The 13,522-nt window shown below is 37.3% G+C and overlaps 1 protein-coding gene across 2 annotated transcripts in view; it reads left to right on the top strand.

Moving 5' to 3' along the window:
* The window catches only part of SOX30 (SRY-box transcription factor 30), a 29,202-nt gene extending 25,853 nt beyond the window's left edge, over positions 1-3,349 (top strand). Inside the window, exon 5 of one of the 2 annotated variants that reach the window (XM_074360993.1) lies at positions 1,184-3,349. In XM_074360993.1, coding sequence (XP_074217094.1) covers positions 1,184-1,565 — 382 coding nt within the window. In that variant the 3' untranslated portion in view covers positions 1,566-3,349. The remainder of the gene's footprint in view (positions 1-1,183) is intronic. The other variant, XM_074360994.1, reaches the window with a different exon arrangement.
* Positions 3,350-13,522: the final 10,173 nt, after the last annotated feature.

The following is a 13,522-nucleotide window of genomic DNA, read 5'->3' as shown; positions in this document are numbered from 1 at the left end:
AAGCATAAATACAAAACAGAAATAGACTCATAGACATAGAATACAAACTTGTGGTTGCCAAGGGGGCAGGGGGGTGGGAAGGAGTAGACAGGATTTCAAAGTTGCAGAATAGATACACAAGATTATACTGTATAGCACAGGGAAATATACACAAGATCCTGTGGTAACTCACAGAGAAAAAAATGTGACAATGAATATATGTATGTTCACGTATAACTGAAAAATTGTGCTCTACACTGGAATTTGACACAACATTGTAAAATGATTATAAATCAATAAAAAATGTTAAAAAAAAAAAAAAAAGAAAGAAAGAAACACCCAACTTGTCTTGGGTTTTGCTAATGAGTGGTTGTTATGTTTATGGTTGTTATCTGTCACTAGGTGGAGTCCATGAGTCTAGGGAACTTTTAGTTGGAGTTTTCTATATACCTCTTCCTGTTATTCCTGTTCTGTGCCTTTGAAAGAGAGTAGTACTGTTTTTTTAAAAATTGGCAAATGGATTTGAATGGCAGAATTTTTAGATTTCCCTTAAAAGAAAAACCATTAGTTTGTAAAATAGCAAAATAATAGTTTCCATTCTTCACATTCCCACCGTCCAAATTTTTTTTTTTGGAAAATATCTCTAAAACGGCATTTTAATATCAGTTCTAAATCTTTCTAGTAGTAAGAATGTTTTTAATTTAATTTATTATTCAATGTGAATTTAAAAACTAAGTTGTTATCCTCTGTTTGAGTGCCCTCTCCAGCTCCAAGAGCTCTTGATTTCAACCCAGTTAAAAGTTTCCCCCATGAGTTTCATTTCAAGGACCAGTGAGAACAATTGTTGCACTGCTTCCTAAGTGTCAATTTTCAGCATGGCATAACACTTGCCTGCATTCTAAAACCTTACATGGCGTAAGGCATCCTGAGAGAAAGGCCCAGATAAATAATTTTTATCAAGGCTGCCAAAAACAGAAGCCTGAGGCTGGTCATAGATAGTAGTTACAAGCTCACTTGGCCATTTATTCTATCTTGGGACTAGGCAGTAGTAAAAGTCCAGATGGATACATGAAGTGGTGGCAGCAAGTTATCTTGGGAACTGTCTAGGCCCCAAAGAGGATGCACTTAAACTTGCTCAGTTAGTCTATATGCAAGGCAGCGTGCAGGCGAGGTGTCTAATCCCTCTTTTGTCTCTCTGCTACAGCACATGCCCTTATAGTCGGCCTCCCTTTGACTATGGAAATTTTCCAAGTGCAGTGCCAGAATGTCTTGGTTATTATGAAGACAGGTACCAAAAACACGAGGCTATGTTTTCAGCTTTAAATAGAGACTACCCATTTAGAGACTACCCAGAAGACCGCGCGCACAGCGAAGGTTCTCGGAGTTGTGAGAGCATGGACGGGACCTCTTACTATAACAGTCACAGCCACAGTGGGGGAGAACACTTAAATCCCGTGCCTCAGCTGGACATTGGCGCCTTGGAAAACGTCTTCACAGCCCTAGCATCCACCCCCTCTAGCATCCAGCAAGTCAATGTCACTGACAGTGATGAGGAGGAAGAAGAAAAAGTACTCAGGAATTTATAATCCTAAAACAAATACGCACAGAAAATAAACACTTCTTAAAATATATTCTGGGTCGGTTGGTGTGAGAGAAAAAGCCTAGAATGCTTTGCTGAGAGTTTTCAGCCATGGTCTGAGGAGTCAAAACCAAATGCAGTTTATACCTTCATCAGGCTTTGATTAGTGAAACTGCAGTCCTGATGTGTCTTCGTAGGAATATTTAAGATACGAAGTGGTTTATTTTTCTGGCTGAAATTTGCATCAACATATATTATCATTACCTTATCTTGGAATATGAAAATATCAAATCCTCACAATTATACGTGAGGGGAACGGGAGTATATAAGCTGGTGTAAGTGTGATTTGTATTTTTCTCATGATACATTTATTTATTTTTCTTATATAATTTTGTGTTTGGTGTTTATGTAATATTTATGGATGTTTCAGTTTTTATGTAACATTTTGAAAATATTTTGATAACTTTTAGTAGTGAATTGGGACTCAAGTTACTAAATTTAATTTACACTAATAACCAATTACAAGTTGCAAATGTGTTTAATGGCACCTGAGTAACTCCTCTAGCTAAATTAATAATTTCTGTTCCTAAACATTTTCATCACCATTTTTGGATATCTTTTTCCATTTGGTACTTGTTGTTTTACTTTTGTTATAATTTAAATAAACATAGAGAAAATTGTTCTTGTTGGATGTTTTGTTTGGGGGATAGAAATAAGCAAAATGAGTATTTGTGAGGATGGTTTCCACACCACATGCAGATATTTATTTTTACATAATAGTCTCTAAAATTGTACAGATCCTATTAGCGTACCTGAAACTTAAAACTGTATCAACAAAGGTGGTGTGCGCGTATTCTGATGCCATTTCCAAACTCTCCACACATGTGTGCCTATGACTTAAACACTCCCCTAAATGGAAGAGTTCCTCCACATTTGGTTCAAACAGCTGTCTTCAAAACCATGGAGTTCATTTAAGCACACGTGGAATTTGTTCAATTCACTGTAAGCAAAAAACTCCTTTTTGCAAGATGACCTCTTGGTAAGTGCCTGCTTATGGATCGAGAGAACCATTTTAGAGAAGGATCAAGACCACCAGAGTTGGGATCAGGGTGAAATAGATCTACAAGGCACAAAGTGAATTGATGATCAGAAATAGCCACAATCTAATAAATTCCCTCAGTGATCTGTATAATTTAAGCAAATTGAGATCTTGTTACTTAAAACTGCTTGGAAATTGTGTGTGGAAAGCTGTTCTAAGCTTCTAGCTTCTTCCTTTATCAGACCTGTATTTGTTCCTTAAGCAGAGGCTGTTAATGTAATACATTTCATCAACCATATACTTAATTGTATGTAACATTTCCTCTTCCCAATAAAATTTTTTTCATATTTTATATTTATTATTACTTTGTGCAATATCATTTGAATGTGGTTAAAGACCAAAATTTGAATTTCTTGGTAGAGAGAAAACATGTAACTTCAAGTCAGAACTAAAGCACATTTGACACATACACCATGAAGGAGGTCTACACTATAGTATGTGACAGTCTGAGCCATTTTACCCCATCTTATTTTAATAACACTTTAGTGATTAAACTGGGTTTTGATCACAGACCTTAGTCTTTTTTTAATTGAAGTATAGCTGATTTACAATATTATGTTAGTTTCAGGTGCACAACACAGTGACTCAATATTTTTATAGATTATACTCCAGTTAAAGTTATTAAAAATATTGGCTATATTCCCTGTGCCATACAATATACATTTGTAGCTTATTTTATGCATAGTATTTTGTACTTCCTAATCCCTTACCCCTATCTTGACCCTCCCCACTTCCCTCTCCCCACTGGTAACCACTAGTTTATTCTCTATATCTGTGAGTCTTTTTCTGTTTTGCTGTATTTATTCATCTTATTTTTAAGATTCCACATATAAGAGATAACATACTGTGTTTGTTTTTCTCTTTCTGACTTATTTCGTTAAGCATAATACCTTTCAGGTCCATCCATGTTGTTGCAAATGGCAGAAATTCATTCCTTTTTTATGGCTGCGTAATGTTCCTTTGTGTATATATGTCTTCTTTATCCACTTATCTGTTGATGGTCGCTTAGGTTGCTTCCGTATCTTGGCTTTTGTAAATAATGCTGCTATGAACATTGGGGTGCATATATATTTTCAGACTAATTTTTTCATTTTCTTTGATGTATACCCAGGAATGGAACTGCTAGATCATATGGTGCTCTATTTTTAGTTTTCTGAGGAACTTTCATATTGTTTTCCACAGTGGCTTCACCAGTTTACATTGCTACTAACAGTGTACGAGGGTTCCCTTTTCTCCACATCTGTGCCAACAGTTACTATTTGTAGACTTTTTGATGATAGCCATTCTGAGAGGTGTGAGGCAGTATCTCCAACAGACCTTGTTCTTACAGACAGATCTGTTGGGGGAATCCCCGTGTAAGGCAGTGGAATGATAGCATAGTTCAGTGTTTTCTAGCTGTCTGTCTTCAGGTTAGTCCTGCACTGCAGATTCCTTCCCCAGTCTACTTTGTAATGGCTGTTGAGTCTAGGCAATTCTTAATCTTCCTCCTCTTCCTCAGTGCTGCATTTAGAAGTCAGTTGAGATTGTTTACAGATCCACAATATAATTTGGGCTGGGAAATGAGCTCTTATGTGAAAAAAAAATCTGATTGCAGTTACACATGTCTAGCTACAAATGCCCAAATCTTCTCATTTATAGCTTCTCATAGACTAAACAAAGCCCTGCCCCGTTGGAACCCATTCATTTGCCTCTCCAAGTCATCAAAGTGAAATTCTCTAAGCCTGAAGCCACAAGCACTTTCTACCAGGTCTCAATGCTTTGTTCTTATTATAAATTGGAGGTAACCATACTTTTAACAAGAATAACCTTTTAGAGTGTGTTGAAATGTCAGAACACTTAGAATGTCACTCAAACTGTTCTTCCGTGCTTTAGACAAAGCTGCTCTTCCTAGTTGTGAATAAAACTCTTTTCACTGCAAATAGATCGAAAATAGATTTAGTCCCAACTTTAAAGTAGCTGAATTATCAAATTTAGAAAGTCAAGAGCAATCTTTCTCTAAGGCTGTTAGTTGGAACACAAGCGTTTTAGATATTCTGACAAAGTTTGGTCAGATAAATTTGGGAAACTTATACCATGTCCCCACTTTGCAGAGTGTCAATGTCCATTATCATTGTAAAGGTTCTCAAAAGTCTTGCCATGAAGAAACCTGTTGAGCTCTATGTATCTCAGTACTCCCCTAACTTAGCTTGAGTACCCCTATTTTGTTTTAAGATAATTTCTACTAACAGAATCCACTTTGGAAAATCCTCCTTACAGCTGGTTGCTTCGGTTTTCAGTTGTTGACTTCACATATGGTTTTCTGCATTGATCACCTTAAATCTTCTACTGAAAGAAGGTAGTGTCTAAATCAACTGTTTTCTCAAGTATCTGATGGTCTTAAGAGATTGAAGAGCTAAAGTTTAGAGTTTTTCTAAATTTCAATTGTCTATGAATCTGGCTTTTTAATGAAAGTTGATATTGCACCCAAGAATTCAAGTGGGCAAATGTGCTAAATTCCCACACAAGTGCATTTTTCACAGTGAAAACCAGCTGTTAGAGGGGTTATTCCTGAGCCAAAAGTACAAGCTACTTTTGAAAGTTCTAATTCGGAACTGATTTTAAAATGAAATCCTGGGGATTCTATGAACTAACTACTTGCAATATTTTAAAGTAGTATAATTTTGATGTGAACAGCGTAATTCTGAAAAGTCAGTCCTACACGTTAGAACAGACTCTGCTGAGGAACATCCTTTTTAAGCTTTTTGAATCATCTTAACTTTTTAGGATTTTAGAGAAATTCTGCGGGCTTCACAATAAAACTACTTTTCTGAAAACAAATGTAGAAGGAGTTACTTTCTCTCTAACTCTCCTTGATGAAAAATTCCACATCTTCTAGACAGGTCTACTCTTTATCTCTACGTTCTGGATTCTAACTGCCTGACCCAAATTTACATGCCTCCTTTCTGATGAGTAACACGCACAAATCTTACTAAACTTTTCACTAAATGATGAATGCTTGTAGAAAAAGTGGGGAAATTGCGGTATAGGAAAATGACTGTTTGATGTACCTTTATACCTCTGGCTCCTCTGAAACCTGAACTTCAGGGAGATGTTTTATTTCTTAAAAATGATTTGAACAGCATCTTACATATACTATTTTTCAAAGGACGACCTTCTAAAAGCTACATTTTTGTTTGTGTTCCCTGGGACACTGTAAAGGCTGATAACCCCTCCTGGAAAAGGCTGATAAACCTCCTTTTCTTTTAAGCTGTGCATAATTATATGGGTAATAGGCAATGGAAAAGTATAGAGTGACTAACCATCCTGGTTTGCTCAGTACTGAGGGGCAGGGTGAGGTGGGGCGGTCCCAGGGCCTAGGACTTTTGGTGCTAAAACCAGAAAACTGAGCAACCTGAGACAAGCTGGTCACCCTAATGAATAAAATGATTATAGCATCTTCTGGATCTGTGCAGATCTATGCTTGTGCAGACTGCACTGTGCAGACAGAGTGTGAAATTGCTGTGCTTCACTCACAAAGGCAGGTTGTAGCTGAACTTCTATCAGGCCTGTTAGAAAGGCACAGGATAAGTTACAGGATGCATGGAAACTGTAAAAGAACTGAAGATACATAACTGTTAGTACCTGGGGTGCTTTTATCAAGACATCTTCAAGTTTACTTGGAAGACCAAAAGAGAAATGACCAAAGCTGTACCTTTTAGTGATATTTCACTTTATAAACCAGAAAGAGAAAGCATTTTTGTTAATATGGAATCTTTGTTTTAAACTTTCTTACCATTTCCCCAGCAATGATAGAGGAATATTGACGAGAGTCTTTAGCACAATATAAAGCTGGACTGCTTTGGCCCAGATAATGTTCCAACTTTATACCTTTTTAGGTGTCTCTGAGACACTAGTGATGGTGGTGGTTTTCAAATGTGGTCAGTGCACTGCTTCCAAGAAAATGACTTGAGATGCTTGTTTAAAATGCAGCCGTTCCCTAGATCTATAGAATCATCATCTCGCTGGCTACAGCCTGGGAATATGCATTTTAAACAAGCTCTTCAGGTGATTCCTAAGTACTCCCACCTTTGACATCATGTAAAGTTTGCAAGACTTGTTTAAAATCTTATTTGTTATGACAACAATATAACTGCACTAACAGAATTTTCAGAGAAGAAAAAACCTTTCATCCATACAGTAATTGTTTTCATTTTATGATGATCTTCCTATATATGCCCATATACACACATTTTCACACAGTTGTAATCACAACACACAGTTTTGCATATCCACAAATTTGCATTTCCTCAATATTTTTTCATGAGCTGTTTTTCATACTCTATAGCTTCATAAATGATGACCTTTCATGTTTGCATAATATTGCTTCAGGCAGATGTGCCATAATTAATCATATGAAAGGGTTAGGATTGCGGTTTCTTCCAAATTGGTTTCAGTAATTTGTCCTAGTAAATTTCTAAGTGAGCTCTCTTAGAAACCAGAGGAAGGGGGTATCTCTGAGCAGCCATGACTTTAGTGACATGATGAGTTTTGATGTCATTTTAGATCTGAACGCTGAATGGCTAGGACAGGCTCATCCTAGGTGGTCTTTGGGTCACAACGTGAAGGATGAGGAACATAGCAAGTGGAAAGAAAAGTGCTGCATGGTGACCTTCCTGCCAAGGAGGAAAATACCAGCCCCTCTTTCTGGACAGCCTTGGCTTTGCAGCTTTCCCTGTCTTAATTGCTACTGGCTCTTCATCTCTCAGTTTAGAGATCTGCCAGTTTTCTCCCAGTGGCTGCTCTCCTTTTCTTTTTTAGTAGCAGAGCCCTATATTTTTAGCTATGCTTCATCTCTTAAAGCAAGGTGTGGTCAAGTACCTAAATTCTCAACGATAAGATGTCAATGGAAGTTCCATGTGCAACTTCCATAAAATACCCTCAGAAGAAGTTATACCTTTCTTTGCCCTGTTGTCCTTTCTGCTGGCAGGAATATGGAAGCGATGGCTGGAATCTGAGCAACTATCTTGGACCGGATAGGCCTCATGCTGAGGATGGCAGAAAAACAAGAGAGGAGTCTAAGGCACCATACCAGCACTGAATTACTTTCCCTTTTATATGAGAGAAAAGTGAATTTTGAACTAGTTTAATCCACTGTAATTTTGTGTTTTCTGCCACATGCATCTGAACCAAATTCTAACTCATTGAGAATTCTTCCTCTCCAGAAAGTTTTCTCTAACACTCAGAGACTAAGTTAGTTGTTCCTGCTTTGCATCCCCACAATAACTTCATTTTTATCTCCTGCTGCATTCTAAGCCCCTTGAGGGCCATCTAGGGCAAATGTCCTAGAAACCAGAAAAATAAATATAGGGTGGCTAACAGAATACAGTCCTGTGTTCTCAGCCTAGTGACTATGGAATTCATAAGCTGTCTGATAAGCACTGCTTCCCATGATTGATCGCCCATTAGAATTACCAGCGAACTTAAAAAAAACAAAACAAAACAAACCCTGGATCTACAGAATTTTTAGGATGGGAGCTGGCAGTCTGCATCTTTAAACACTCCCTCAGTTAATTCTGAAGCCCACCAGGCAATGATTCACAAAATGGCATTTGGTAGCTATGAAATAGTGTCAAGATTCTCCTCCCAGCAACGTTCCACTTTCTTTTCCTCTCTCTGTCTTCTTCATGTCACTTTAAGAGCTAATAGTTCAGTGTCTTTCCAAGCTCAAGTTTAATGTAATTCTTGAGCTTTCTTTAATTTGAGAATGGCTCCAAAAACACAAAGGGGTGGAGAGAGATTAACCAGCAAGGTTTTTATACTAATAATCATTATAATTTCATTTTTCAAAACATTTATCAACAAATGTAATTATCTCATTTATTTGTTTCCTTATTTATTTTCTCCCTTTCAACCATGGCAAGAAGCTCCAAGAGAACAGGGACATTGTCTTTCTTGCTTGATTCATTATTCCTAACACTTAGCACTGTGCCTGCAATGTATTACATGCTCAATAAATAATTGTTGGATTATTTTTTTTCTCATTCCAACACATTTTAAAAATTTACTTAAATTTTTTAAAATTTCTTTTTTTAACACCTTTATTGTGGTATGGTTCCTGTACAGTAAACTACACATATTTCAAATGTACAATATGATGAATTTTGATAGATGTGTACGCCAATGAAACCACCGCCACAGTCAAGATAGCTAACATTTCCATCAGTCACCAAGAGTTGCAATTTTCGAATTCCCAATTTATCCCTTCCCACTCCCTTTACCCACTGGTAACCATAAGTTTGTTTTCTATGTCTATGAGTCTGTTTCTGTTTTGTAGATAAGTTCCTTTGTGTCCTTTTTTTTTTTAGATTCCACATACAAACAATATCATATGGCATTTTTCTTTCTCTTTCTGGCTTACTGCACTTAGAATGATGATCTTCAGGTCCATCCATGTTGCTGCAAATGGCATTTTTTATGGCTGAGTAGTATTCCATTGTGTGTGTATGTATATGTATATGTGTATGTATATATAACTACATCTTCTTTATCCAGTCATCTGTTGATGGACATTTGGGTTGTTTCCATGTCTTGGCTATTGTAAATAGTGCTGCTGTGAACATTGGGGTGCATGTGTCTTTTTGAATTATAATTTTCTCTGAGCATATGCCCAGGAATGGGGTTGTTGAATCATATGGTAAGTCTATTTTTAGTTTTTAAAGGAACCTCCATACTGTCCTCCATGGTGGCTGCACCAATTTACATTCCCACCAGCAGTGTAGGATGGTTCTGTTTTCTCCACAGCCTCTCTAGCATTTATCATTTGTAGACTTTTAAATAATGGCCATTCTGAGTGGTGTGAGGTGATACCTCATTGTAGTTTTGATTTGCATTTCTCTAACAATTAGTGATGTTGAGCATCTTTTCATGTGTTGGAAATCTGTATGTCTTCTCTGGAGAGATGTCTATTTAGGTATTCTGTCCATTTTTTGATTGGGTTGCTTGTTTTTTTGATATTAATGTGTATGAGCTATTTGTATATTTTGGAAATTAGTCCCTTGTCTGTTGCATCATTTGCAAATATTTTCTCCCATTCTGTAGGTTGTCTTTTCTTTTTGTTGATGGTATCCTTAGCTGTGCAAAAGCTTTTAAGTTCAATTAGATCCCTTTTGTTTATTTTTGCTTTTATTTCCATTACTCCAGGAGCTGGTTCAAAAAATATATTGCTGTGAATTATGTCCAAGAGTGTTCTGTCTGTGTTTCCCTCTGTTTGGTCTTACATTTAAGTCTTTAATCCATTTTGAGTTCTTTTGTGTGTATGATGTTAGAGAATGTTCTAGTTTCAGTCTTTTAGAGGTAGCTGTCCGGTTTTCCCAGCACCACTTATTGAAGAGACTGTCTTTTCTGCATTGTATATTCTTGCCTCCTTTGCTGTAGATTAATTGACCATAAGTGCAAGGTTTTATTTCTGGACTTTCTATCTTATTCCATTGACCTATGTGTCTATTTTTGTGCCAGTACCGTACTATTTTGATTTCTGTAGCTTTGTAGTATGGTCTGAAGTCAGGAAGCATAGTTCCCCCAACTCCATTCTTCTTTATCAAAATCGTTTTGGCTTTATGGGATCTTTTGTGTTTCCATACAAATTTTAACAATTTTTGTTCTAGCTGTGAGAAATGTCATTGGTAATTTAATAGGGATTGCATTGAATCTGTGTACTGCCTTGGGTAGTATGGCCATTTTAACAATATTGACTCTTCTAATCCAAGAACACGGTATATCTTTCCATTTGTTTACATTGTCTGCAGTTTCTTTGATCAGCGTCTTACGGTTTTTGGAGTACAGGTCCTTTGTCTCCTTGGGTAAGTTTATTCCTAGGTATTTTATTCTTTTTGGTGCAGTGGTAAATGGTTTTGTTTCCTTAATTTCTTTTTCTGCATAGAGTCAGGGCTCCATGGTGGCAGGAACACCTTGTGTTCCAATAGTTAGCCTTTGACTCTAGTTCCTGACACAGGGCTCCTGAAATCCTTGTAGTTTCCTGGGTGATAGGAGTGTCTTTGTTCTGATAAGGTGACTCTGGGTGGGCTCCTGGTTATCTCATGGATGAGGGTTGGTCACCAGAAAGACTAGATTAGTTTAGAAGCTTGGAATTTTCCAGCCCCAACCCCCATTCTCTTGAGAAGGGAGAAGGCTGAAAATGGAGTAAATGATCTATCATGCTTATGTGATGGAGCATCCATAAAAATCCCCAAACTATGAGGTTCAGAGAGCTTCTGGGTTGGTGAATATATGGAGGTGCTGGGAGAGTAGCATGCCTGGAGAGGGCATGGAAGCTCTGTGCCCTTTTCCCCGTCCCTTGCCCCAATGCATCCCTTCCATCTGAATGGTCCTGAGTTATATCCTTTTATAATAAACAGATAATCTAGTAAGTAAAATGCTTCTCTGAATTCTGTGAGCCACTCTAGCAAATTAGTTGAATCTAAGGAAAGGGTCATTGGGAAGCTTTGGTCTATAGCTGGTCAGTCAGAAACACAAGTGATAACCTGAGCTTATGACTGGCATCTGAAGTAGGGTGAAGACAGTCTTGTGGGACTGAGTCCTTAACCTGTGGGGTCTGACATTATCTCCAGGTAAATGGTGTCAGAATTGAGTTGCATTTTAGGACACCCAGCTGGTGTCACAGAGAATTGCCTTTTGGTGGTGTGGGAAATATCCCCTACCCCAGGTTGGAAATGGTGATCAGAACCATTTCAATGCCCAACATTTCTTTGTTCTAAATTTCTTTTTATAACAAGTTTTGCTCTTTTCACTGAATTAGGAAAACACAGGAAAGCCCCAAATCCTAGAAGCACTGTCCTTCCATAAGTTTTCTATGCAAATATAGTTATGCATATAGTTTTTCTAATTCTAAATATACTTATTGTTATTTTACACTTACAAGAGTAATAATGATTATTGTAAACACTTACAGCAGTGAATACACTAAAAAAGAATAAATCGTAATTATTCATTCAGAATTAATCACAGTTCATCAATCATTTTGGTTCATATATTTTTGCAGAATTTTTCACACATGGTTACAAAAATGAGATAATATACAAATGAACTTATTTACAAAACAGAAATAGACTCACAGACAGAAAACAAACTTATGGTTACCAAAGGGGAAAGTGGGGGGTGGGGGAGATAAATTAGGAGTTTAGGATGAACGTATATACATACTACTGTATATAAAATAGATAACCAACAAGGACCTACTGTGTGGCACAGGGAACTATATTCAGTATCTTGTAATAACCTATAATGTAAACGAATCTGAAAAGACTATATGTAGATATCTATCTGTCTATCTATCTATCTATCTATATGAATTTCTTTGCTGTACACCTGAAGCTAACACATTGTAGATCAACTGTAGGAAAAAAATGAAATCTTGGTGGAACTTAAGATCCTACTCCCTCTTTCTTTTATGTAATACGTCATAAACACTTTTCCATAACACTAGATTTCCTCTACAACATAATTCTTAAAAACCTTTTATTATGAAAAATTTCAGACTATATAAAAGTAGTTTTCTATACTATCATAAACTTTCTGTACTTATCATTCACATTCAACAATCACCAATTCTATACTTCCTACTCCTCGCCCTCCATGAAATTTTAAAAAGCAAATTCAAATACCTTTACTTTTTAATCCATAAACATTTCAGTGTATATTTCTAAAAGATTAGGACTCTTAGAAAAATTGTAATCATTCAGTAATATCAAATGTCCAGTGTTTAGCTTTCTCAATTTTCTCATCAATGACTTTTCTTTTTAACAATTGTATGTTTGAATCAGGATCTGAGGAAGATCTACCCATTGCATTTGGTTCAGATATGTCCTAAGTCATTTTCTCTATATGTTCCCATTTAGTCTTTTTTTTCCCCTTGTATTTTTTTTATTGTTGAAGAAGAAACTAGGTCTGTTTCATAGTACTTACATTCTGAGTTTTCCTGATTGCATCCCCTGCTGTCATTTGACATGTTTCCCTGTCCCCTGAATTTTCAATAGATTGGTAGTTAGACCTAGAAGTTTGAGCAGAACACTCCTTGGTGGTGGGTGGTACTTCTACCAGGAAGTACTAATCTGGAATACAACTTTTAATGGTCTCCTCTTGCAGATATAACATCATCTCTTTAATCAATCCCTTTCTTTCAAAATTTAAATTATTTCTGACATGTATTGTGATTACCAACACTGAGAGGACAACAGCTTCTTTTCTTCAGAATAGATTCCTATACGTAAATTCAGTGCCAGAGCTTAAAAAGTACAACCTTGTAAAAGTTTCTAACAATAGCTTCTTTTCTTCAGAATAGATTCCTATACGTAAGTTCAGTGCCAGAGCTTAAAAAGTACAACCTTGTAAAAGTTTCTGTGGAGCTAAACTTTCTAAGAGGCTCTCCTGGTTGCTCTGAGCTAGGCCAGAGCACAAAGACTGGTTGGGTCTGAGAATCAGTGACAGGATGTCCCATTCTACGGACTCTGCTCTCACTTTGGTTTACTGTTGCCCCGGCCAGTAAGCAGCACAGAGGCTGCACAGTCAGGGCTCCGTGGTGGCAGATGCAGCCATTCTCCACCCCGACCCCAGGCCTCCCTTCTCCTTGGGGCAGCTGCCTACCATCTCAGCCTCAGCACATTCTTCGCACTAGGTGCAAAGACTTGGCATGCGGAGTGAAGGATCTGCCAGGCCAGAGGAGCACTCCTTCCCTCCTTTGTTAGGTTTATAATGCCTGGATGCTGGGTTCATAACTTCCTGTGATACCATTGGTACTTAGCTTAGCTCCTCCCACATGATAACTTGTTTGCCAGTGGGCCTGGTCAAGGGGTCAGTGCAGCAGGCCAGCC

This window comes from Camelus bactrianus, chromosome 3 (genome assembly GCF_048773025.1).
Source record: "Camelus bactrianus isolate YW-2024 breed Bactrian camel chromosome 3, ASM4877302v1, whole genome shotgun sequence".
In the NCBI taxonomy this organism is placed as follows: Eukaryota; Metazoa; Chordata; class Mammalia; order Artiodactyla; family Camelidae; genus Camelus; species Camelus bactrianus.
Note: the sequence above shows the minus strand (reverse complement) of the source record. Positions and strands in the feature narration are given on the sequence as shown.